Genomic DNA, 24,146 nt, shown 5'->3' on the forward strand with positions numbered 1-24,146 from the left:
GACGATGGCCAGGGGACAGCCAGGTGGAATCCATGTGGATTTGCCCTGGGATGCAGGCCCAAGCATGAGGGCTTTGAGGAGGCCTGAGTGACTGCTTCCTGTCAGGTCTCCAGGACCACGTAAACAGCTAGATGTGGCTGTGTGCATCTGCAACCCCAGTTTGGTAGGGGAGCATAGACCCAAGAATCATCAGAACTCATAAAAAGCAGCAAGTTGTCAGTTCAATAAGACTTTGGCTCAAATGAGAACAGAGGGAAGAGTGATGGAGCCTGACACTGAATGTTCTCCTCGGGCCCCTGCAGGAGAGTACACCCCGCTTGAGGCGCGCTCAAGGGGTGCGACCTGGGCACACACACATGCAGACCCCACATTACACACAAGCAAAATAAAACCGAAAAACAACCCAACTCACTGCTAAGCATCTGAATCCCAGTGACCTGACAGTATAATTCAACCAAGGACCCAGCAAGCACAGTCTCTTCCCTTCCCCCCACCCCCCCCCCCCGACATGAGCTTCATTCTTCTTTCCTAGCTACAGAAAGCTCTTTCATACATTTGTAAAACCATGATACAATAGAATAAGTGAAGCGTTTTGCTTATCGAGTATTTAAATGCCGCTTAAGTAAGATTTTGCAAATATGCTTGAAGGTCAATGAAAAGCAACTAATTTTTGTCATTGCTCTTTTCTGCTTTACACAGTATTGGCTGGATCCTGCAAAAACCCTTGCTGAACACAAAGAACTGATCAACAGTAGGTATTAAATTTTAACTTTGTGAGGGGGTGGCGTGAAATGATAAAATGTGCAGAATGGCTGATGGAGAGAGGAGTGGCTGGGCATGGCTGTTGTGTGGATCAGTGGGCTTCCTCCACACTCTGATTTGGTTTTAGTTTAATCAGACTCTCAGTGGATCTTAATACTGTGTTGCATTTTTCCTAGGGTGGGTAGCCTTCTCTTGATCCTATCTGTGATTTTTCTATATGCTTATCTTTAAGATCTGACCTCAAAGCAGAAAAGGCAGAGTCATTGTTATTGGAGGGGTTGACATCCTAGCTTTTGAAGACTTTGTGTTTCTTGAATTATGAAGTGCTTTGTTACTCATAGTAGTCAGTAATTAGGGGGTAACCTTGTGACCTGAAAAGTTATTATGGCTTCAGAGAGAGACCATTTATTGTTAAAGGTTAGCTTGTGATTTTACCAACATAAATTTGTTAGGAAAGCCCATATAACTACGTATGTATTCCTTAATTTTATTACCCATAGCCCAAGGCTTTATTTATAAACACATACAAGCTGGAAATGTACCAAAGAACAATCCTTTCAAATTACTTTTTTAAACGCTGGTAAAATATGCATAAAATAGAATATGCCATTTTGTGTGTATAACTTAGTGATATTAATTATACCCACATTGTCCTAACCATCCATCATCTATCTCCGTTTTTCTAAATGCATGGCTTATTGCTATGCAGAACCTAGTGGGCTTTTCTGGCCTTTGTTGCAGCATCCTTGGTCTGTATTTGCGTGTGTGTTGTCTCTTAGAGTTGATATTAGTTGTGTGAATTTTTATGGATCCAAGGATAGGAATATGGCTATTTCTGAGAAAGGAACTGGAATCCAGGAATTACAACACCATCAAAAACAAGTACTGTTTCCCTGAACATTAGCATCATTTTTGTTTTTCTGTATTTCCACCTCTGTGTTGGAAACCACTGGAGTTTACTAATTACAGCTGCAATTTCAACCAATTAAAAAAATAACATTTGGAAAATTTAAAATTCATGAATGAGCTGGGCCCGCATGGTGACGTGTGCCTTTAATCCCAGCACTTGGGAAGCAGAGGTAGGAGGACCGCCTTGAGTTCGAGGCCACCCTCAAACTATATAGTGAGTCCCCGGTCAGCCTGGGATAGAGTGAGACCCTACCTCAGGGGGAAAAAAATTCATGAATGATTATTTTACATTAAATTCCCAAGTTTCTTCTATAAGAAAAAATTGAAGAAAAAAATGTAAACCAAACGGCATGGTGGCACACACCTTTAATCGGGAGGCAGAGGTAGGGGGGCTGCCTTGAGTTCGAGGCCACCCTGAGAATACATAGTGAATTCCTGGTCAGCCAGAGCTACAATGAGACCCTGCCTCAAAAAACCAACCAAACAAACAAACAAAAAAAAAAAAAAACAAAAACAAACCAAACAAGAAACCTATTCTAGGAGGGCATTGTGGTTCACACCTGTGATCCCAGTACATGGGAGGCTGAGGATAGCCGTAAACTCCAGGCCAGCCTGGACTACAGAGTAAGACTCTGCCTTAAAACAAACAAAGATAATAATTTCTAGGTGAACTGTTAAAGTGTGTCTGGGTACACTTAAAGTCTATTTATTTACTTTATACAAACTATTCTATTTAAGCCAGGTGTCATGGCACAGGCCTTTAATCCCAGTACTCAGGAGGTAAAGGTAGGAGGAGGATTGCTGTGAGCTTGAAGCCATCCTAAGACTACATAGTGAAACCCAGGTCAGCCTGGGCTACCCTACCTCAAAGAAATTTTTTATTTAGACAGGACTATAAAGACAATATATATATATTTTTTGTTTTCTTTTTTTTTTAATTTATTTATTTGAGAGCGACAGACACAGAGAGAAAGACAGATAGAGGGAGAGAGAGAGAATGGGCGTGCCAGGGCTTCCAGCCTCTGCAAACGAACTCCAGACACGTGCGCCCCCTTGTGCATCTGGCTAACGTGGGACCTGGGGAACCGAGCCTCGAACCGGGGTCTTTAGGCTTCACAGGCAAGCGCTTAACCGCTAAACCATCTCTCCAGCCCTATATTTTTTGTTTTCTAAATGCTATACTGTAAAAAAAATTTGATATGCAAGTAAGTAAAAAAGCATCAACTGAAGAAATATACCATATAAGGCTTTATATTCATCTTGTGAAATATTTTTATGGTGATAGAAAATAATGTAGTAAGGAGAAATATCTGTAAAATTGGCATAACATATCCTGGTCACCGGTATGCTTATAAGTAATTCTTGATTTATCTATCCCTAAACTAAGTGGAAATTCATTATCAGTAAAATTAGCCTGAACTTATGATCTTGAAATTAGTCTTCACAAAAGGAAGATTAGGGAGTTCCGGGGTCTAGTTTTTAAATTTTTGCTAAAACAAAATATTAGCTTCACTTTAAGGATTTCTTAGTGCTCAGTCTGTGGAATGGCACAACTAATACTAATGAACTGATTTATTAGCACCTGAGATTTCAGTTAGACTAAGAAGCTAAAATATATTTGGCTAGACATATTCTTGCTCTAAAATGATTGTTCCTTAGCCTTTGATTATTCTACCAGAATGATTCAGAGGAGGGTGTTTATTCTAAAAATACTATAATCTGTTTTCCTGAAAGATTGTATAGAATAGTGCCAAAACAACCCTGAACCCCAGGTGTTGGCAAACTTGGTACTTTTCTCTGTGGTTTTAGGTAAGTTGCCTAACTCCTGGAACCTCTACTTGTGTTGGTTACCAGGTTGCAGATGAGAGTCAAATATTCATGAAACATTACCAAACACACTATAAATTGGGCACAAGTCTCTTTATAAGTGGGAAATGAAGGGCTAATTTGGGTCAAAATCCTTAAAGAAAATGAATTCAGCCGGGCGTGGTGGCGCACGCCTTTAATCCCAGCACTTGGGAGGCAGGGGTAGGAGGATCGCCGTGAGTTTGAGGCCACCCTGAGACTACATAGTGAATTCCAGGTCAGCCTGAGCTAAAGTGAGACACTACCTCGAAAAAACAAACAAGAAAAACAACAACATAAAAGCCAAAAATGAATTCAAACTGTTTCTCATTGCATACTTTTCAAATTTCTCCTGACCAGACACATCTGAGATGGCTGGGTCATGTTCCAGAACATTAAAGCAGCTCTGGGGCCTGGAGAAGGCCGTATGCTTTTGTGCACATCTCAATAGCATCTCCGTCCTCTAGACGCCGACCCCAGCTGTCTGTGGACGTGGGCCGACATCTGCTTAGGAACAGAGAGTTTGATTGACACCAGTGATCAGCTGTCAGTGGACTTCCTCTTGTAAATATTGAGTGGTCTTGCCTCACTGGCATCTATGTTCAGGGCTAGTGGTGTGTTTGTCAGAAATGTAAACAGAGTGGTTGAATAAAGAAAACATATGACATATCGTCCTAGGAAGTTATAGAACCGTTTTAAAGTTTTTGTTCTTTAAGAAGCACTGGCATGAGAAGTGCCTTGCCTGGGAAGACTTACAGATGAAGAGAGAAGGATGGGCCCTGGGCGTGTCACCCTCTGAACACGGGGAATAGGGCCTTTGTATGTTTACAAGGCAGAAGTGTGTGTCTGTAATGATAACCACGCCACTTATGCATTATAAATGCATTGTACTCTTAAATTATTGTTGTAATTTATATGCACACATGTGCACTATTGAGCTCCTATTTTCAACAGTCTTGAGCCAGGCCTTTACATTTTTTCTTTGTATTCACTTTGTGAATATAATTCTTAATAATTACATAATTGCTCAGTGTAACTTTGACTACAATGTGGAATTTAATTAATTTTTATTTCTTATTTTAGCTGGACCTCCATATACTTTGTATTTTGGTATTAAGTTCTATGCTGAAGACCCATGCAAACTAAAGGAGGAAATAACCAGGTACATTATTGACTTTGTTTCTGAGCAAATATACAAAAGGCTTTTTTGAATTTGACTTAAAAATTGGGGCCAAATTTTTGAATGTGTATTTACTTATGATTTATAATTCATCTCCTGTGAAGATTAAGTTTTAGCATTGAATGAGGCAGATCAGTGTCTGGATAGATGTGTTTGAAAAATGGCAGGAACTGAGGTGACATGATTGTAGATTTTACATCTGCTGTGATGAGATATTCTGTCATTGTTAAGCATGCACTTAGCCTTTCTATTAGTGTAAAAGTAACCATATAAACTGCAAAAGGAGGATGTTTTGGTATTAGATTTACATATGTAAATATATATTTGAAAAGCTAGTTATTTCCTTTAATTAGTTGTAACTAAAACATCAGCTATTCAGATGTTTCATTTATCTCTGTAGGAAATGAAAAGATAGTTACTTTAGGATTCAAAAGGGAGAAAAAGATCACCATATTAATGTGTACTTTTACCTTTGTCACCAAATATTTTATTGCACTGAAGGCAGACTTCTTTTACTTTCTAATATTTTACTTTTATTTATTTATTGGAGAGAGAGAATGGGTGCTCCAGAGCCTCTAGCCGCTGCATATGAACTCCAGACATATGCACCAGCTTGTGCATCTGTCTTATGTGGGTTCTGGGACATCAAATCTGAGTCCTTAAGCTTTGCAGGAAAGTGCCTTAACTGCTAAGCTGACTCTTTAGCCTAAAGGCAAACTTTCTAATTGCTACTGATGAGGTCATCAAAATAGTCCAAACCAGTGTTCAAAAGCAGCTTTATAAAGAACAGAAAACAGTGTTATGTTTGTTTGTTTGTTTTAAATGTCTTTAAATTTTTATTTATTTGGAAGAGAGAAGCAGATAGAGAATGGGCATGCCAGGGCCTCTAGCCACTGCAGATGAACTCCAGATGCATATGTCACCTTATGCATCTTGGTTTGTATGGGCAGTGGGGAAATGAATCTGAGTCCTTTGACTTTGCAGGCAAGTGCCTTAACTGCTAAGCCATCTGTCTAATTCAGTTTTACGTTTTAATTTATTTGACCAATGAATTGTTTGCCAAAGCATAAGCATTCTTCCCAGCTTCTGTGGTCAGTTTCCAAAGAGCCTTTTTCATGGGGTCAAATAAACTTAACTGCATTATTTTAAAAACTAAAAATCATGGGCATGGGGAAATTTCCCAGGTGCTTGGTTACAAAGTCTGCCAGCCCAGTTTCCCAGCCACCCAGATAAAGCCAGACACAAAAGTGGCACTAATATCTGGCATGATATTGCACACAGACACACACAAATACAATTTTTTAAAAGACATAGTCAAGGGCTGAAGAGATGGCTTAGCAGTTAAAGTGTTTGCCAGCAAAGCCAAAGTGAGACCAGGTTTAGTTCCCCAGTACCTGCATAAAGCCATATGCCCAGAGTGGTTCGTGCATCTGCAGTTTGTTTGCAGTGGCTAGAGGCCCTGGCATGCCCATTGTTTCCCTTCCTCCCTCTCCCCTCTCTCTCTTTCTCTCTCTCTCTTAAATAAAAAAGTAAGTAAAATATTTTTTAAAAACACAACCAAAAATTAGAAGTCCTGTCTTCAGTAAGCACAGCAGCCTGTGGTTTTGATCTTATTCCCCTACTTGTTTTGGTTTTGTACTCTGGACTCGGATTGGAAGGGTGCGAAGAACTCACTGACCTTTTCCCATGCCACTTTGACCTGCCACCTCTGGGCCTCGATTTCAGAACCATGTGGATACCTGCATTTACACCATCCACTGTTGCATTGTTACAGAGCTCTTTTACTTTATCTTCAAAGCCACATAGGTCTTGCTTTGTAGGAGTAGGTCTCTCTGTTTCTGTATTTAGCAAAGGATTTAACAATCCAGTCAGATGTTATAAAAAGACACTTTAGGAAAAGAAATTCAAAGGTCCTAGTAGAGAAAGGGCCTGTGGCAAAGACGAGTTTGCAATAAGCGGAAGGAATGCTAGTGAATGTTTCTAGCTCACTTTATACTGTTTTTCTCCTCCAAGTGGAGAAATGGTCACTAAATTAATTTCCTATCCCCAGGTAAGCATTTGGGGAATGGAAAGTACTTAGGTAGCCTTGGAAAACTCAGTGCTGACCAGTGACTTGGGCGGTCACTGGTCTGTGGTGAGAGATTAGGCCCAAGACGTATGAGTCTCTCTAGCTACCTTCACAGCTTGGACTTTATCTTAAAGGGTTAGGGTAGACTTTTCATTGCATTTTTATCACAAAGGTAACATGATCCCGTCTCCTCTGAAGAGTCTTCTTTACCTCTTGGGAAGATTGGAAAGATAAGTGTGGAGGGCGCCAGACCAGTCAAGAGCTTTGAGAACTGCAAGGGATAGATTACCTGAACTGGGCTAGGGGTGGAGAGAAATGCATTACTGTTAAACCCTGCCACATGTGGTTGATTGAATATGGGTGCCAGAGGTCAGAGGTCGTAACGTGGTGTTCCTAGTTCTGTTTCCTTCCCTTCCCTTCCCTTTTTCTTTCTTTCTTTCTTTCTTTCTTTCTTTCTTTCTTTCTTTCTTTCTTTCTTTCTTTCTTTCTTTCTTTCTTTCTTTCTTTCTTTCTCCCCCCCCCCTCTCTCTCTCTCTCTCTCTCTCTCTTTCTTTCTTTCTTTCATTTTTTGAGGTATGGTTCATTCTAGCCCTGGCTGACCTGGAAGGAATTCACTATGTAGTCTCAAAATGGCCTTGAACTCATGGCAATCCTTTTACCTCTTCTTCCAAATGCTGAAAATAAAGGTGTGTACCACCACAACATCAGGCCCTAGGTTTCTTTTGCATGGTCATCAGGAATGGTGGTGCTGTCTACTGAAACATGTAGCTTTGGAGAGGTTTTCACTTAAGCCTGTGGCTATACTCCAAGTTGATATTGGTCTTCTGGGAAAAATACGTAACTTTCAATGTTTGTATTCCCTCATGAGGGGCTTTGGCTGAAACCAGTTGGAGAAGAGATATTGATCCTAGATGACTTCTAGAATTCATTTTTTTGTTTCCCTTTGTTCTTCTCTATTCCATCAAGATTCACCTTTGAGAAGGAAGGGAAGTCACAGGAGGACAGCCTGAAGTGTGGGAACGTGTGTGACCATGGGTGTGCTGCTAGCTGGACCTGGTGATCCTGATTTCTTAGATTAGCTCATGAAGCTCTGTCCTTTATCAGCTCCTTGATAAGAAACCAAATAAGGAAAATCAAAAAGCTAGTCAAAGTTGCATCACCTTTTGTTTGAGAGAGTTCTGGAATCTGATTGCTTGGGTTGTAGTTATGAGTCTGCTACATAAGTAGCCATGAGAACTTTAGACAAGTTTCTTCACCTCTGTCTACCATTTCCTCATCTGTAAATTAGACATAATGGCACTGAACTCACTTTTCTATGTTATTTTATGTAAAATAAATAGAGTAAGTATTTATTTATAGTGCTGGGAAGCATTCTAAAAATTATAATAGGCTTTCTTTTGACAACATGGAATGATCAAAACTGAGATGACAGATAGGGTCTTAGTGAAAGAGTTGGTGGAAATAGAATGTTTCTGTTCAGTACACAAAACTTTGGGCCTTGTGGATGACACAGGTAATATAAGTGGGTTCTTTGTGGTGGAAGCACTGGCAGAGGCAGTATTGATGTGACTACCAGGTTATATTCAACCTCCACACTGACTCCACGAGTAGATCCTCTCCTGTCCTAATCCTGCAGGTGAGGAGTCTAGCTTTTAGAGAGGCTAAGCACCTCTCCAGGCCCGCAGACGCTGTGGAGTTGCGAGGCAGTCAGCCTTGAGAGCCTCCTGACTTAGGTTCAGTTGCTCTTATGACCACCCCCCCCACAGAGGCTGATCAGGTTTCCCCTTTTTGAACAGGGCCTGAAACTTCAAGTTTGAATAGTATCAGAGATTTTTAATCTCCTTTTCCATTTATTTCTCTTTTAGATATCAGTTTTTCTTGCAGGTGAAGCAAGATGTCCTTCAGGGCCGGCTGCCCTGCCCTGTCAACATTGCTGCTCAGCTGGGAGCATATGCCATCCAGTGTAGGTTTCACTCTTAAGTACATTTGCTTCATAAATGTCTATATTGAGAAAATATTTATGTAGAAGTTTATTTTCTAAAACTTGTATCACATGGTATTTTGCAAAATCAAATAACCAGTCAGAATTCAAATCTTGTTATCCCTTCAAAAGATGTAAAAATGGGGGTGCTGGAGAGATGGGTTAGTGGTTAAGGCACTTGCCTGCAAAGCCAAAGGACCCAGGTTCGATTCCCCGGGACCCACATAAGCCAGATGCACAAGGTGGCACATGCATCTAGAGTCCGTTTGCAGTGGCTGGAAGCCCTGACATGCCCGTTCTCTGTCTCTCCATCTTATATTAGCATGCACTAGAATGCTCTCTAGTGTGATGATAGAGGCCTTAGTTCTCAGGTCATGCTGAAGTGGCTGCCAAGAGAGCCTCTTTCCCTCTCTCAAATGAATAAATAAAAATAAAATATTTAAGTAGGATGTGAAAATGGAGCCAGTTATATTGTTCAGTGGTTGTTTTAGCATTGATTGTTGAGTCGAAAGCCTAAGCACACTTGGCTCTAAATCCCACCTGGGTTCACAGCTTCTGTAGCCCACTATGTGTCCCCGCCAGTGTGCTGTGTCTTAGCGATCCTGTGGGCAGGAGCCAATGCTCAGTGTGGCACACATTGGGTGCTCTGTGCACTTCACCTCTTGGCATAAGTGTGGTTGCCATGTCAGGGGGCTCTGGCTATTTTGCTCCTGAGATGGCTAAGTTTAGACTATTTCTGTTAGTAATTATAGAGCGCCTATTAAAAATCAAGCTAGGTGTGTGGGAAATGAGACAGCATGGTCTTTGTCTTTGAGACGGTTTGACAGGAAATTCCACTAGACTGGAGATTATGTAAAAAAGCATGTCCTACAAAAATGTCAAATATCTGAATTGGGTTGGGGCTTGGAAACCAGGGAGAATTTTTTTTTTTTTTTTTTTGGTTTTTCGAGGCAGGGTCTCACTCTAGCCCAGGCTGACCTGGAATTCACTATGGAGTCTCAGGGTGGCCTCGAACTCAGGGCGATCCACCTACCTCTGCCTCCCGAGTGCTGGGATTAAAGGCATGCACCACCACGCCCGGTTTAGGGAGAATTTTTATAAGAGATTTCTGGGTTCATTTCAGTTCTCTGGGTAAACTGTGATGGAATATGTACAATGATGCATTATGCTTCTGTGACCATTACTTGTGACATGGGTGTTTTCAATTGCATGCTCTTATCTCCTGGCGTTAGAGTCTGAGGAGACACATTGGGATTAATTTCAGCATTTCTAAAATACATGCCCTAAAGTTCTAGTAGTTACATTATACAAAATATTTATAATAAAATTTCATCTCATAGATACTGATGAGAGTAATTAGAATAAAAAATAGTGATAGACTCTGGGAAAGCAGAAATATATCAGTTTTGTATTTTTTAACTTGGGATTTTATACCATTCACATATGCTAATTGGAGTTGATTTAATGAAGTTGTTTAGTAGCTAAATTATTAATAAGGCATTTGAAGAAAGACGTTTAAGCATGATAGGAATATTTTTTCCTGTCTTTTGAGAAATACTTTCCTACAACAGAATGGATTTGTAATTTCTGTTTCTTTCAGCTGAACTTGGAGACTATGACCCATATAAGCATACTGCAGGGTACGTGTCAGAGTACCGGTTTGTTCCTGATCAGAAGGAAGAACTTGAAGAAGCCATAGAAAGGATTCATAAAACTCTAATGTAGGAATCCTGTGTTGTGCTGCATCAGCTATCAGGCGTCTTTCATGGGCTGTTGAAACTTATAAGAAAATTTCCAAACAATAAATTTACTGTGCCTTTAATATTCTAGCTTTCATTTTCTTTTTATAGTTTTATACCTGATTGTACCACTAAGTGTTCATTAAAACCTTCGGCAATTTAAATAGTAAACAGGAGAAAACAAATACCAGTACCTAAACCACTATATTTTTGGTTAATGTCATTCTATTTTTTTGGACCTTTCTTCTCTAATTTCTCATACTGAAAATTCATCTTATATAGATTTACATTACAGAAGTGGAATAGTTTTGTAAGTACTGGTTTTTGTAGGGGTTTTTCCAGTCACCAGTGTTTTTTTAAATTTCTTTAAATATACTTTTAACTGTATAAAAACAATCAAAAAGTATCTTCATGTATTTAAGGTTTGCTCTGTGTTAAGTATGTAAATTCTTCAGAACTAGAAACAAAATCCTGCTCAGGCACCAGCAGTGAATCTAGCCACCAGGCTGGTGTGGAGCCTCTGACGGCATTGGACTAACACCATGTGCCCTTGTAAGAGTCGACATGCTTCTCTGGCAGGGTGTCACTTAAGAGCTCAGAAGGATGAAGTTGGGATTTAATATACTTAGTTCCTCTATACTAATGAACTTCACTTAGTTGCTTCTTGTGTAACATTCCTCTTTGAATAGACTTGGGTTCAAATCTATCATAGTGAAGAAAAAAAAAATGTAGAATTAACCTGCTCAACAGATATCTTTACCTAATGGACCCAATTCAGTAAATAGAGGCAGAAGTCAATTGCTGAATGGCAATCAGAGAAATGGCTCTCCATCTTATATTAGCATGCACTAGAATGCTCTCTAGTGTGATGATAGAGGCCTTAGTTCTCACGTCATGCTGAAGTGGCTGCCAAGAGAGCGCTTGTTATAACATAAGGGGCAGTGTATTTGGCACAGCCCGAGAATACTAATTCTACTAGGGGTGCCACAGTACAATGGTATTTTGAAATTAGCAAGGAACTTTAGGTAAAGACCCTCATATTTTATGTGACAAGTATGGACAGTGAGGTCCCCTAGGAATAAAGCATGATAAAGGTTTGAAGTTTGATAGCTTTCTTGGGTCCAATTTATGACATTCTAAATGGAGCTCATAGGCATGATATATGATTGATTTTCAGTGTGCTATGGCTGAAATCAAGGAATGCACCCAAGTAAAGTTTCTTAATTTCTAGAAATCATAGCTATTTTCATCTTTTGGTGGCCTTTAAAACTGCCCTCCCTCCTCTTAACTCAACCATGGAGATTTCCTGGCAGATGTTCAACTTCATTAGGAACAAATGCTATGTTCTGTGTAGCACCTCCAGTGAAGGGTTTGGGAAGATTTCCATACTAAAAAATGAAAGGCACTTTTATAATTTCTGTATAACTAATGTGTTTCCAAACTCCACCTGTGCTCAGGAGCTGTTCATGTGCCTCCTGCTGGGTGGTGGGGCCTTCCCCGCCTTCCTTACCGTGGCGCCAGCTGTTTGCTTCCGAGGCAGAGCTGCTGGTGCGTGGAGATATTTGCTCTTTGTGGAGTGGATGCTTTTTAATTGGAGCACTTATATTTTCAGTAACCTCACTGGGGGCTTTTGAAACTGAGAAATTTGAATATATATTGGGACTTTGGGGATAGGTCGTAATGAGCAGGAATTGATTCATTTGGTAAATGAAATTAACTTAATCTAAATAACACCTCAGAGTATTAAATTTTGCCACTAAGAAGGCCAACTTCCCTGAAATACAAAGCCTTATGCTTGTATTGGTATAAAATATTATTTATTTTTGCAGTGACTGTAATGAAGGTAGCTCTCTCCCCTGTAAGGGGAGTAGCTATCGGTAAAGTAAAGCTCTCTGTTTTGATCTTGGGTGTAGGGGTCAGGCTCCTTCTGAAGCTGAACTGAATTACTTGAGGACTGCCAAATCCCTGGAGATGTATGGTGTTGACCTCCATCCTGTCTATGTGAGTAACATTTAATTAACACAAAATATTTTAAGCTGATGACATTTTTCTTGAAAGGTCACAAAACTCCCTATGGAAAGCTGTAGTCCACTTACTTAGCAAGCAGATGACGCTTGATTTATCCATGTTTTTTCAAACTCAAAGCAGCTCTTGCATGGATTAAACCCTAATGAGTTTTGCATAAAAGTCTGTGATTTTATTTCCATGTGTAGAAAACAATTAACTGGGCTTGGAAACAATCTGGGTAACAGTTCCAAAGGGCTTAGCAAAATGTCAAAACAGTTTAAAATTGGCCTACAATTGATCATATAAGACAGAAAATAGGGGGGATTTTCCAAAAAAAAAAAAAAATTATGGCTGAAAGCATAAGTTAAGCAACAGTCTGGGTTGGTGATTCTAGTTTGAATGGGTCGTTTCTGTCAATAGGAGAGTGCTGCCTACTCTAGGGAGTACTGCGTGGATAGAATTATTTTTGCCAGGAGTTAGGGGAGATGGCTCATAGGGTGAGGTGGTTGCCAACCAGGCATTAGGACCGGAGTTCAGATCCCCAGCATTCATGAAAAATGCCAGAAATGATGGCTCACTCCTGTAATCTTAGAGCTGGGGAGGTGGGCACAGGGAATTCCTGGGGTTCATTGGCTAGCTACCATGACTGAATTGGTGAATTTTGGTTGTAGGGAGAAACCCTGTATCAAAGAATACAGTGCAGAGCAATTGAGGAAGATACCTAAAGGTGATCTCTGACCTCCACGTGCATGCACCCACGTCTGCCCACACACACATACATTAAAAAGAAATAGAAATATTTTTGCCAGTTTTCCTCAGTGGCTGATAAAAACTTGCCAGATATAGTCAGCAAGCATTTCCTCTGGAGCTACATCAAGTTTCCTGAATCCAAACACTACCCTTTAAGACGTTTCTCATAGATGATAAGCTGATTATTCTATGCCAGCAAGATGGAAATGTTATTATCTTTGATTTTTATATGACAGTATTTAGCACTAGTTACATCTGATTATGTGAGACAATGAGACAAGTACCTTAATATTTTCAGGAAGTGAAATATTGAAGAAGATACATAGGTTGACATTGTGTCAGTTAGGACACGGGACTCAGTATTTAGGAAGCCTCATCAAAACTTCCTCTAGTGCAAATTAGTACTCATGCATTCATTTTGTAGTATGCATTTTGTTTAGTCTGCAGTCCTTTGCTTTGCTAGCTGAGCTATTGAAGGGTATATAGAGCATGTATTTTGCTCATTAATTTTTGTTTTTGAAACAAAAAACTAAGTCATTTATTCATTCAGAGACAGTGTCTTGCTTTGTATCCCAGACTAGCTTGAACTTCCAGTCTTCCTGCTTCTGCCCTCTGCCTGCTGGGATTACAGACGTGCAAAATCATGTCCCTGGCTCATACTAGTTTTAGAGGTAGAAATAGCTCTGAGTGTACACTGTAGCAATAAAAGTACAGATTCACAGGTTTAGTAGTTCCCTGATATATTAGATTCAATTCTCATTAGAGAATTAAATGCTTTATAGTCCTTTATATGTCCTTTAAGAATAGCTCTAAGAGACCAACACTCAGGAGGCAGTGGCAGGAGAATCATCCCAAGTTCAAAGCCAGCCTGGTCTTCATAGTGAGTTCCTATCTCAAAAGACAAAATTTTATTTATATATACATAATTTGTAGCTGGACGTGGTGGCACGCGCCTTTAATCCCAGCCCTTGGGAGGCAGAGGTAGGAGGATTACCATGAGTTTGAGGACACCCTGAGACTACATAGTGAAGTCTAGGTCAGCCTGAGCTAGAGTGAGACCCTACCTTGAAAAACCAAAATAATAATAACAACAATAATAAATTGTCTATGCTGGTAGTGGTGATGCAGGCTTGTTATTCCAAAATTTTGTAGGTAGAGGCAGAAAAATGTCAAGTTTGAGACTAGTCTGGGCAACATAATGAGACCTTGTAGACATAGAGCTTTAAAACTTTGTGGAGTAAGGATAGTCATGTTTTCTCTTTTAGGCCATTCTGGCCATTATCCTTGTTAAATAGCATTCCATAGGAAACTTAGAGCCTTCTGCAGAAAGTTTTTCCTTCTGTCATGTTTATCTTAATTCACAATAAGATTTTGCCTTTTTTTTTTTGAGGTGGGGTTTTTTTTTGGTGGTGAGAATTTGTGGGAAATGACCTAGATTTCTTAGAATCTTCCATGCATTTCTTTAAGATTGAATTTCTAGAGCTGAAAGTGGGCAGCAGCTGGTATTCTTCCAAAACCTTTGTTACCTTCGTTTCCTGTACATGGAACTTTGCGGGCTGTTAGACAGTTCCATGCATGTTCTCAGTATCTGCTCCACTTGTGGTTTTTCCATTCCAGGATCTCATTTTCTTAATTGAGATTCATCACTGCCTGGAATGCAAGTTCTCCAGTCTTTGACGAGAGTTTGTACTTTTAAAATTTGGGCCAGTTTAAAAATACAAGTCGAGGTAGAGCAACATGATAGGCCTCAGAAAATTCAAGTGTATGCCTGTAAGGCAAGTGCCTCAACTTTCTGATGAAACTTGCGATTGTGCTGAATTGGGGATCGTCCTTATCGGCCTCAGGGAGAAAAATCAAAATGGACCGTTTGAAAGCACTCCTGGTAGAAGCCCGTGATACTGTGGTTAGAGCTCCCGTGTTTTTGACAGTCTGAGTCTTTTTCTAGACATTCTGATTTAATGGGACACTCAGTCATCAGCATTGTAAGTGGCACAGTGATTCCAGCTTGTGGGCAGATAGGGTTAAGGAGCACTGCGGAAGCCACACTGGATGAGCCATCACTTGTCTGGTTAGTAGACAGTCCAGGTTCCTTTAGTGAATTAATAACAACAGAAAATTTAGTTAATGAGGAAAAAGTATCAAATAGCCTACCATCAAAGTTTAGCCTTTGGGAGATAATGATTTTTGAAAACTAAATTAAAAAAAATCGAGCCAACTACTAATCCAACAAATTGTATTTGTAGAACCAATTAGAGTTCTATCAAGTGCTATTTTTGCAGGGGGCGGGCAGGGATGGTGGTTTCAAGGCAGGGCGGGTCTCACGTTAGCCTGACTGACCTGGAGCTCACTCTCTAGACTCTGGCTGGCCTTGAATTCATGGCAGTCCTACTACCTCAGCCTCCTGAATGCTAGGACTACAGGCAAGTGCCACCATGCCCGGCTTGTCAAGAGCTTTTATGTGGATAAATTTATGGTTTTAGGTATATGTTTGTTTGTTTGTTTTCAGGGAGAAAACAAGTCTGAGTATTTCTTAGGGTTAACTCCAGTTGGTGTTGTTGTCTACAAGAATAAGAGACAAGTGGGGAAGTATTTCTGGTAGGTATCACCTGGGAACAGAGTAATAAGAGTTGTACGCTGTGTGTTGGGTTTATGGGGCTTGGGTGCCAATAAATGGATTGGGGAAAATAGAACATTCTCTTTCATTAGTGGGCAACATTGGTTGTAGAGTTTCTCTCTAGCTTTCAGGCATGCTGGCTCTGTATTCTGTTGCCCATAGGAAATGTGCAATAGGGTTTTCCTACCACTCTAGCATGTATTGGTGGAGCTATAATCATTCCAAGTTTTGGCTATTATTAGGGAAGGAATGGAGGAGCTGAAGAACCTTTGCTTTGCGTACTTGGGAAGGCAGCAACAGCAGGGCTGGGGGTTCCAAGTTTACTTGTCCTTGAATGGGGAAGCACAAGGCAGTGAGAACGAAGGACGCTCAGGTCCAGAGTCATACGGGAGCTCTGTGCAGGTCCTGCCGTAGTACATGTAGGAGCCACTATACCCCAGTCTTGTTATCCTGTATACCTCTCTTAATTTGTGAAAAATTCTTTAAAAAGGCAGCCACAATACCTTCTGCTTTGTTTTCCAGGCCTCGGATTACAAAGGTTCACTTCAAGGAAACTCAGTTTGAACTCAGAGTGCTGGGGAAAGATGTAAGTTTTCATAAGTGCTTAGCTTCACTGTGAATGCTCATTTATAACTTCAAAGACATTGCGAAATAAAATTACATGTTTTCTTCGACCTCAGCCACATGGAACCAGGTTAATTTAATTCATAAGCACAATTTCTCAAGGAAGGGAAAGAAAAATGACTAGAAATAATGAGGTAATGGGAAAATGCCATTTTGGTTTTAGTAAAGGACGGCAAAGCCATTCTAGATAGAGGAGAGAATATGAGGTGATTGTTATCATTATAATTTGGTTTTTAGTACTGTCTGCAAAAATGGGATTTGTGTACTCTGAGAGGTATACCCTGAAGATGGGACTGTAAAAATGGTCTAACTTTGCTCTAAAACATGAATTAAACAACCTGTTAGGAACCACACTTCTGCTTTTGCCCCACTGAGCATGATAAACAAGACAGAGTGATGTTAGGGACATCTTCAAGGGAGAATGCAAGGTGTGGGTGCCAGGATGCCATCCTTCCTGCACCGTGACAGTATCTGAGAGTGGGCAGTGTTGGCCAAAGGTGGCCATGCTTTCATACCTTGGCAGGTTGCTTTTAGGAAACTGGTCAAAGAATGCAAGAATGTGAAAACTTCCCTTTGATCTACTTTGAAAATGATGTTCCCTTGACATGCTATTAGTACAATCCTTATGGGATAAATGGGTGAAATTATGCTGTAGGAGAATCCATTCTTCTCTTTTGATCCTAACTTTATGCAGAACAAAAGCTAAATATGGATGGAATTGAATTGATTTTCAGATTCAGGGTTCAGAATAGAGAGTTGCGACAGATGATTTCTTGGACTGAAGGTTTTATTTAATGCCAGGAAAGACTGGTGGATATGGAGCAAGGGGAAGAAACTTCAGATGCCAGGGAAGACTGGTCAGATCAGAAGCAAAAAGAGAGGGCAGCCTCGGAACCTGCACTGAAGTGGAGGAAGGAGATTTTAAGTGCTCTCAGGAAGGGGAGGAGGAGAACTGTACTGGGAGGGAAGGGGGGCTGAGCACCAGAGCTCAAGCCTGGCATTGCTTTTCCGGGTCTGGATTCTATGGGAATTTATTAGGGTTTCCTAGAGTACCCGGAGAAACTCGCTCAGGGAAGTGTGGTTTGGAGTGCCACATCCTCACCTAAGACCACAGATAGTGGCTGGGTGGTTTCATTCCTCATCTAACACACACACACACACACACACACACACATACACACACTATATAGGAATTGTCTATCACCACTTGTTGGGAGAAGGTAAATAGCAGAAGCAGATTTTGTGAAATCTAACATTGACCTTCATTTCTTCATTTTTTTCTTCTTCCTTTTTTGGTGATAAGGTCTTGCTGTGTATTTCTGGCTAGTCTGGTACTTGTTACATAGCCCAGGCTGGCCTTGGACTCATGGCAGTCCTTCCTCAGCCTCCTTAATGCTGGGATTGCTGATATATGTCAGCATACTGTCTTTGACTTGACTTTCTAGTTATTAAAAGATTTTAGTAGAAATGTCCTTATGTATACAGACATGGGGAATACCAGCATGGTGTAGCAGCCACTAGATTTGGGACATGGCATTTGTCAGAGTGCCTTATATGTAGGAAGCACTCTTTAACAATCTGTTGAATAACCAATGAGCTGATTATTGAGCATATGCATTGTTAAATCAGAAGCTGATACTATTTGTGTGTGTGTGTGTGTGTGTGTGTGCGTGTGTGTGAAATCTCCCACTCTAAATATATGATAGACATACTGATAGTCATTGATAAAATTAAAATTTGAATTTGAAATTAGTTTGAACTTGGAAGTAAGGGAGACTTCAAGTTTTTATAGCAGTAGCAGTACAAAAGTCACATAGTTCTTTTTGAACGTTTTATTGACAACTTTCACACATATAGACAATATACCATGATCATTCCCCTCCCGCCATCCTCCCTTTTCCTCCTCCTATATCCCCCCTCCACTGAATCCCTTCTTTCCAGCCAGTTTCCCTTCTATGTTGAGGTCATCATTTTCCCTGTATTATACAGGTCTTCTGTAGGTAGTGTTGGCCGCTGTGAAGTCACGAGTATCATGGCCACTATGAGTCTGGAAGACAGTATTGCAAAGCACTCCTTCCCTTCCTTTGGCTCTTACATTCTTTCTGCTACCTTTCATGCAATGGTCCCTGAGCCTTGGAGGGTGTGATAGAGATGTCTCAGTGCTGAACACACCACTGTCACTTCTTATCACTCTGAGTTTTGAGCCTCCCCACTGGTCACTGCCATTTGAAAAGCTTTTCTAACCACAAGTGAAAGTAACATTAATAAATGGGCATAAACTTAAGTATTTCGAGGGCAGTTACATGGGTATATTTATTTATCCAGACAAGAGTAGTAGGTAGTTTTCCCCTAAGGCTTATGACCTCCTCATAGGATTTTGATTAGGTTTTTGGTACCAGGCATGAATTCCCTCCTATGAAGTGGGCCTCAAATCCAATCAAAGAACAGTTGATTTTCCCCATAACAGACAAGCCATTATTGTACCAGTTGGCACATTTAACCTGGCTGGCCAGCTGTAGAGCTTGCAGGGTCCACTGCTGGTTAAGACCATTGATGACTTTCCTCCCTCAACAGGCTGCACAGCTCTTTCCAGCATCCTGACAGCTAGTCAATAGGGAGGAGGTTCGAGCCCAGCTCCGGCTTAAATTTTCAGAGTCTTGCACATAGAAGATCTTAATGATATAGTTTGGAAAAACTAGGCATTGTATTCATCAGCCTCTGGTTAGACACGTCACTCTTAAAGGGTGTGCTAGTATGTGACTAAATTTACACGGTTCAAAAGTAGAACAGCTCATGAGATAGTGGGGTTCTGTAGTGACTCCATGTCTTGCCACTTTATTCACATGGCTTAATACAAAGACTACATCCTGCCAAATGTACTTAAAAGAGTGTTTCTAATTATTTCATCAGAATATGACTGCAAGGCAACAAGTCTTCTCCTGTAAGCCTTGCTGTTATTCAGCATAGTCTTTCCTCTTACACCTGAGGTATTTTTGTGAGTGAGGTTTGTTGTTGAACTATGTTTATGTTATAGGGCTTTAAAATACATCCTACTGTCTCAGGGAAAAAAAAAAATGTTAAAATCACTGGCAACCTGAGCTTTTAGCTTCTTAGTGGAGCCTCTGTAGGCACATTAGAAATCTGATTTAGAAGCCGAGCATGGCACACACCTTTAGTCCCAGCATTCAGGAGGCAGAGGTAGGAGGATCGCCATGAGTTCGAGGCCACCCTGAGACTACATAGTGAATTTCAAGTCAACCTGGGCTAGAGTGAGACCCTACCTGGAAAGACAAAACAAACAAACAACAAAAAAAAAGAAGAACAAAGAAATCTGATTTAGTGTTAAATTCTCTCCGATCAACAGCTCACTGTGAGTAGCACCTGTTTCTGGGTACTGTGAGTTATCAGTCAGAACCAACATTTTTTAAAATTCGGCTGTATCCCAACCTCTCCAGGACCCTTTTTTACAAGCATTCTCCCATACTCCCGTTGAGGGTTGTATCTTTTAGTTAACTTTCAAGGAGAAAAGACTCTATGGTACCAGATCATTTTGGATTTAGTTTCATGTTTATTTTCCCCCAACCTCCTCTTTCTCTCTCCCCATAACCTTCCATCCCTATCGTCTGAGCTTCAAGTTGCTGATCCAGGTTAGCAACTGTAGCTGAGCGAGAACATGCAGCATTTGTCATCTGTGATTGTGTGTGTTCACTGAGTATGGTCTGCTCTAAGTCCATCCTTTTTCCTACAAATTTCATTGTATTGTTTTTTCTTACTGCTGAGTAGAATTCCTGTGTGTTGTGTGTGTGTGCGCCTCTCACAACTTCATTGTCCATTCCTCTAGTTCTGGGTGCTGAAGTTGATTCCATTTCTCAGCTATTATGAATTGAGCAGCTATAAACATAGTTGAGAAAATACCTCTGTAGTAAAGCATGAAGCATTTAGGATAAATGCTCAGTAAAGGGAAAAAAAGGGGTCATTGGTCACTCTATATTCATCTTTTTCAGGAATCTCCATATTGATTTCCATAGTGGTTGTACAAGTTTGCATTCCCTCCAACAATGAAAAAGGGTTCCTCTTTCCCCACATCCTCACCAACACTTGTTGTCATTTGATTTTTTAATGTTTGCTATCCTTACTGGAATAAGGTAGAATCTCATAGTTGTTTTAATTTGCATTTCCCTGATGGTTAGGAATGTTGACATTTTCTTAAGTGTGTGTTAGGCATTTGAATTTCTTCCTCTGAGAACTCCCTATTCAGTTCTCTGTCCCATTTTTTGAGTGGGTTGTTTGATTTTTTTTTAAATTCTTTAATGTTTTTCATTCTTTTTATAACATGCATGTGTGTGTGTGTGTATTCGAGAGATACAGAAATAGGCAGGCAGAGAGAGAGAGAGAATGGGTGTGCCAGGGCCTCCAGCCACTGCAAATGAACTCCAGATGTGTGTGCCCCCTTGTGCATCTGGCTTATGTGGGTCCTAGAGAGTCAAACTTGGGTCCTTTGGCTTTGCAGGCAAGCCCCTTAACTGCTAAGCCATCTCTCCAACCCAGGTTTTTTTTTTTAGTTCTTTATAGATTCTAGATATTAGGCCTCTGTGAGTGGATTAGTTGGCAAAAAGTTTCTCCCATTCTGTGGGTAATCTATTGGCTCTGCTTATGGTATGTGTTTGTGCAAAAGCTTTTTAGTTTCATGAGAGCCCATTGGTTGAGACATTGTTTAATTTCCTGGGCTCCTGGGGTATTGTTCAGAAAATCCTTCACCACTCCTGTATCGTGGAGAGTTCCTCCTATTTTTTCTTCAGAGAAGAGTTTCAGGTCTTATATTGAGGTGTTTAATCCATTTGGAGTTGATTTTTTTTTTAATTTTTTATTTATTTATTTGAGAGCGACAGACACAGAGAGAAAGACAGATAGAGGGAGAGAGAGAGAATGGGTGCGCCAGGGCTTCCAGCCTCTGCAAACGAACTCCAGACGCGTGCGCCCCCTTGTGCATCTGGCTAACGTGGGACCTGGGGAACCGAGCCTCGAACCGGGGTCCTTAGGCTTCACAGGCAAGCGATTAACCGCTAAGCCATCTCTCCAGCCCCTGGAGTTGATTTTTATGTATGGTAAGATGAGTGGGTTTAGTTTCTTTCTTTCTTTTTTTTTTTTTTTTTTTGCATGTGATTATCCAATTTGTCTAGCACCATTTATTGAAGATGCTGTCTTTTCTCCAGTGTGTGTTATAGTCACCTTTGTCAAAGTCAAGTAGCTGTCTTTAGCTACTGGGTCTAAGGTCTGGGTCTTCAGTTCTGTTGTACTGGTTTTTATTCTGTTTTTATGTCAATACCATGTTGTTTTTGTTACTATGGCTTTGTAATATAGCTTTATATTGGGTATGGTGATACCTCCAGAGGTGTTTCTTTTGCTGAGGGTATGTTTGTATTTTCCTTTCCATATGAATTTTGAGATTTTTTTTTCTATATCTCTGAAGGAATTTGGTATTGCATTAAATCTACATATTGTTTTAGGTAGACTTGCTACTTTCATAATAATAATTCTACCTATCCAGGAGCATGGGATGTCTTTTCATCTTCTCAAGCCGTCCTCCATTTCTTTCTTGAGTGTTTTTATGTTTTCATTATATTGCTCTTTCACATCCTTGGTTAGTATTAGTCCAAGGTTTTTACTTTTTTTGTGGCTATTGAAAAGGGAACAGCCTTGCTGATTTCTTTCTCTGTATATTTGTCCTTTGCATCTAGAAAGGCTACTTATTTCTGTGTGTTGATTTTGTATCCTTGCTCCAGAGGGTGCGTGCACAGGGTGAGGAGGCCAGAGCTCCGGGTTCTCCCCCTCTCAGTTTCCTGACCCTGGTACCCCTGCTGCTGGCTGGGGGTAGGCCTGGGCCCTGTGTGTGTGCTGTGGAAGCAGGCCTTTTGCTCTGGCTTCCTGACTGACTGGTCCCTGGGTCCCCAAATGCCTGTTCCCCTCAGCCAGAGGGTGCAAGGGCCACTGTGGGAGCTAGCCTCTTGCCCCTGGATCCCCAGCTTCCAGGCTTCTGTTTTTTGTTTTGTTTTTTTAAATTTTTTAACTCTGTTTTCTTTTTATTTTTTAGACAGGGTCAGCCTAGCTTTGATCTCAGTATAAGAATGAACATTGAACTCCTGATCCTCCTGCCTCTACCTCCACCTCCACCTCTAAAGTGCTGGCATTACAGGTGTGTGATAGATACCATACCTGTCTCTAAAATTATTAAATAGCACATAATTTAGCCAAAACATTCTATATTCTGAGCTTTTTGCTTTCAGGCTTTTCCCCCTTTTCTCCACCAGGCTCCTCTCTGTGAGGCAGTAATTTACATAATGGTAAAATTAAGTTGCTTATTATGGAGGCCTACTGTAATCACAGACTGAATTAAAAAGCCCTTTAAACCCCATCACCTGGAACAGTAATCACATTCAGCTCAAAAAAAAAAAAAAAACCAAAAAGGTTGAAATGCTTAGTCTGCTCGTTTTTCTGGTCTGCTGGTCTAGCTAAAGAGACTTCACTCCCAGTGCTCGGTGCTCTTCGGCCAAGGTTATAGATTCTTCCAAGCATTGTACTCACTTCACATAGGCATTGCTGTATCAGTAACTCCTTACAGAAAATATAAACTTTTGGAACAAAGGTATTACATCATAAAGGTAGGAAATCTGGAAAATACACTGTAAAGAGCATTAATATTTACCATTATGCTAAAATTTAGAGGTAATGTGTATTAACACTTTGACATAATTTCTGGTTGTTTTTGCCCCATTAATGTGAATGTACTGTGTTTATGTATACATATATAGACATATCACCATGTCTATATAATTTGGTACCTTCTTTATCTGTTGCTTTTAAAAAATTTAAATATTTTTATTTTCAAGGGAGAGATAGAGAGAGACATAGAAAGATAGAAATAGAGAGAGAGATTGGGTTTTATGTGGATGCTGTGGAATTGAAACTGGGCCATGAGGCTGTGCAAGGAAGTGCTTTTTACCACTGAACCATCTTCCCAGTCCTATCGTTGCTTTCAAAATAGTTTTGCTCTGTAGCCCAGGTTTGCTTCATGCTCATGGCTTAGTCCTTCTTCCTCAGCCTCCCAAGTGCTAGGATTATAGGTGTGGTTACCATGTTCAGCTTGTACTTGATATGGTATCATAAGAATGCCTCCTCTTTGGTTATATTTATTCATATGTGTATTTGTGTTTTATAAATCCTATTTTATGTTGACTGTTTTTTCTTGATATTGTAAATGCATCCCTTTTTCTTATTATATTTTTAACTGTTTTTTTTTTTTTTTTTGTCAAACTCTCACTTATACGTCAGGTGGACTTGGCATTCACTATGTAGTCAAGGCTGGCCTCAGACTCTTGGCAGTCCACTGTCTCAGCCTCCACAGTTCTGTTATTACAGGCATGCACCACTGCACCCAGCAACCAAGAGTTCTTAATATAATTCTCATATGTTTTATAGCTATATAAAAATTACTGTTTTTGCTACTCATGTTTCATATATAATACTATTGGTCAGAACCTTAGGAAATATTAAATGGTCTAGCAATGTAAGATTATCCCTTGATGATGGGAGCAATTCTACCTCTAATTTTATTTTTTAAGGTAGAGTCTCACTCTAGCCTAGAGTCTCAGGCTGGTCTTGAACTCACA

The 24,146-nt window shown here is 40.3% G+C and overlaps 1 protein-coding gene across 3 annotated transcripts in view; it reads left to right on the forward strand.

The window, feature by feature from the left end:
* Window positions 1-24,146, forward strand: part of Epb41l4a (erythrocyte membrane protein band 4.1 like 4A) — a 266,656-nt gene that overhangs the window by 148,400 nt on the left and 94,110 nt on the right. For 2 of the 3 annotated variants that reach the window (XM_004652565.3, XM_045132758.1), the window contains exons 3-9: window positions 700-751; window positions 4,600-4,678; window positions 8,630-8,727; window positions 10,346-10,466; window positions 12,398-12,485; window positions 15,748-15,836; window positions 16,378-16,441. In XM_004652565.3, coding sequence (XP_004652622.1) covers window positions 700-751; window positions 4,600-4,678; window positions 8,630-8,727; window positions 10,346-10,466; window positions 12,398-12,485; window positions 15,748-15,836; window positions 16,378-16,441 — 591 coding nt within the window. The remainder of the gene's footprint in view (window positions 1-699; window positions 752-4,599; window positions 4,679-8,629; window positions 8,728-10,345; window positions 10,467-12,397; window positions 12,486-15,747; window positions 15,837-16,377; window positions 16,442-24,146) is intronic. The other variant, XM_045132757.1, reaches the window with a different exon arrangement.

This window comes from Jaculus jaculus, chromosome 13, assembly GCF_020740685.1.
Source record: "Jaculus jaculus isolate mJacJac1 chromosome 13, mJacJac1.mat.Y.cur, whole genome shotgun sequence".
NCBI lineage: Eukaryota > Metazoa > Chordata > Mammalia > Rodentia > Dipodidae > Jaculus > Jaculus jaculus.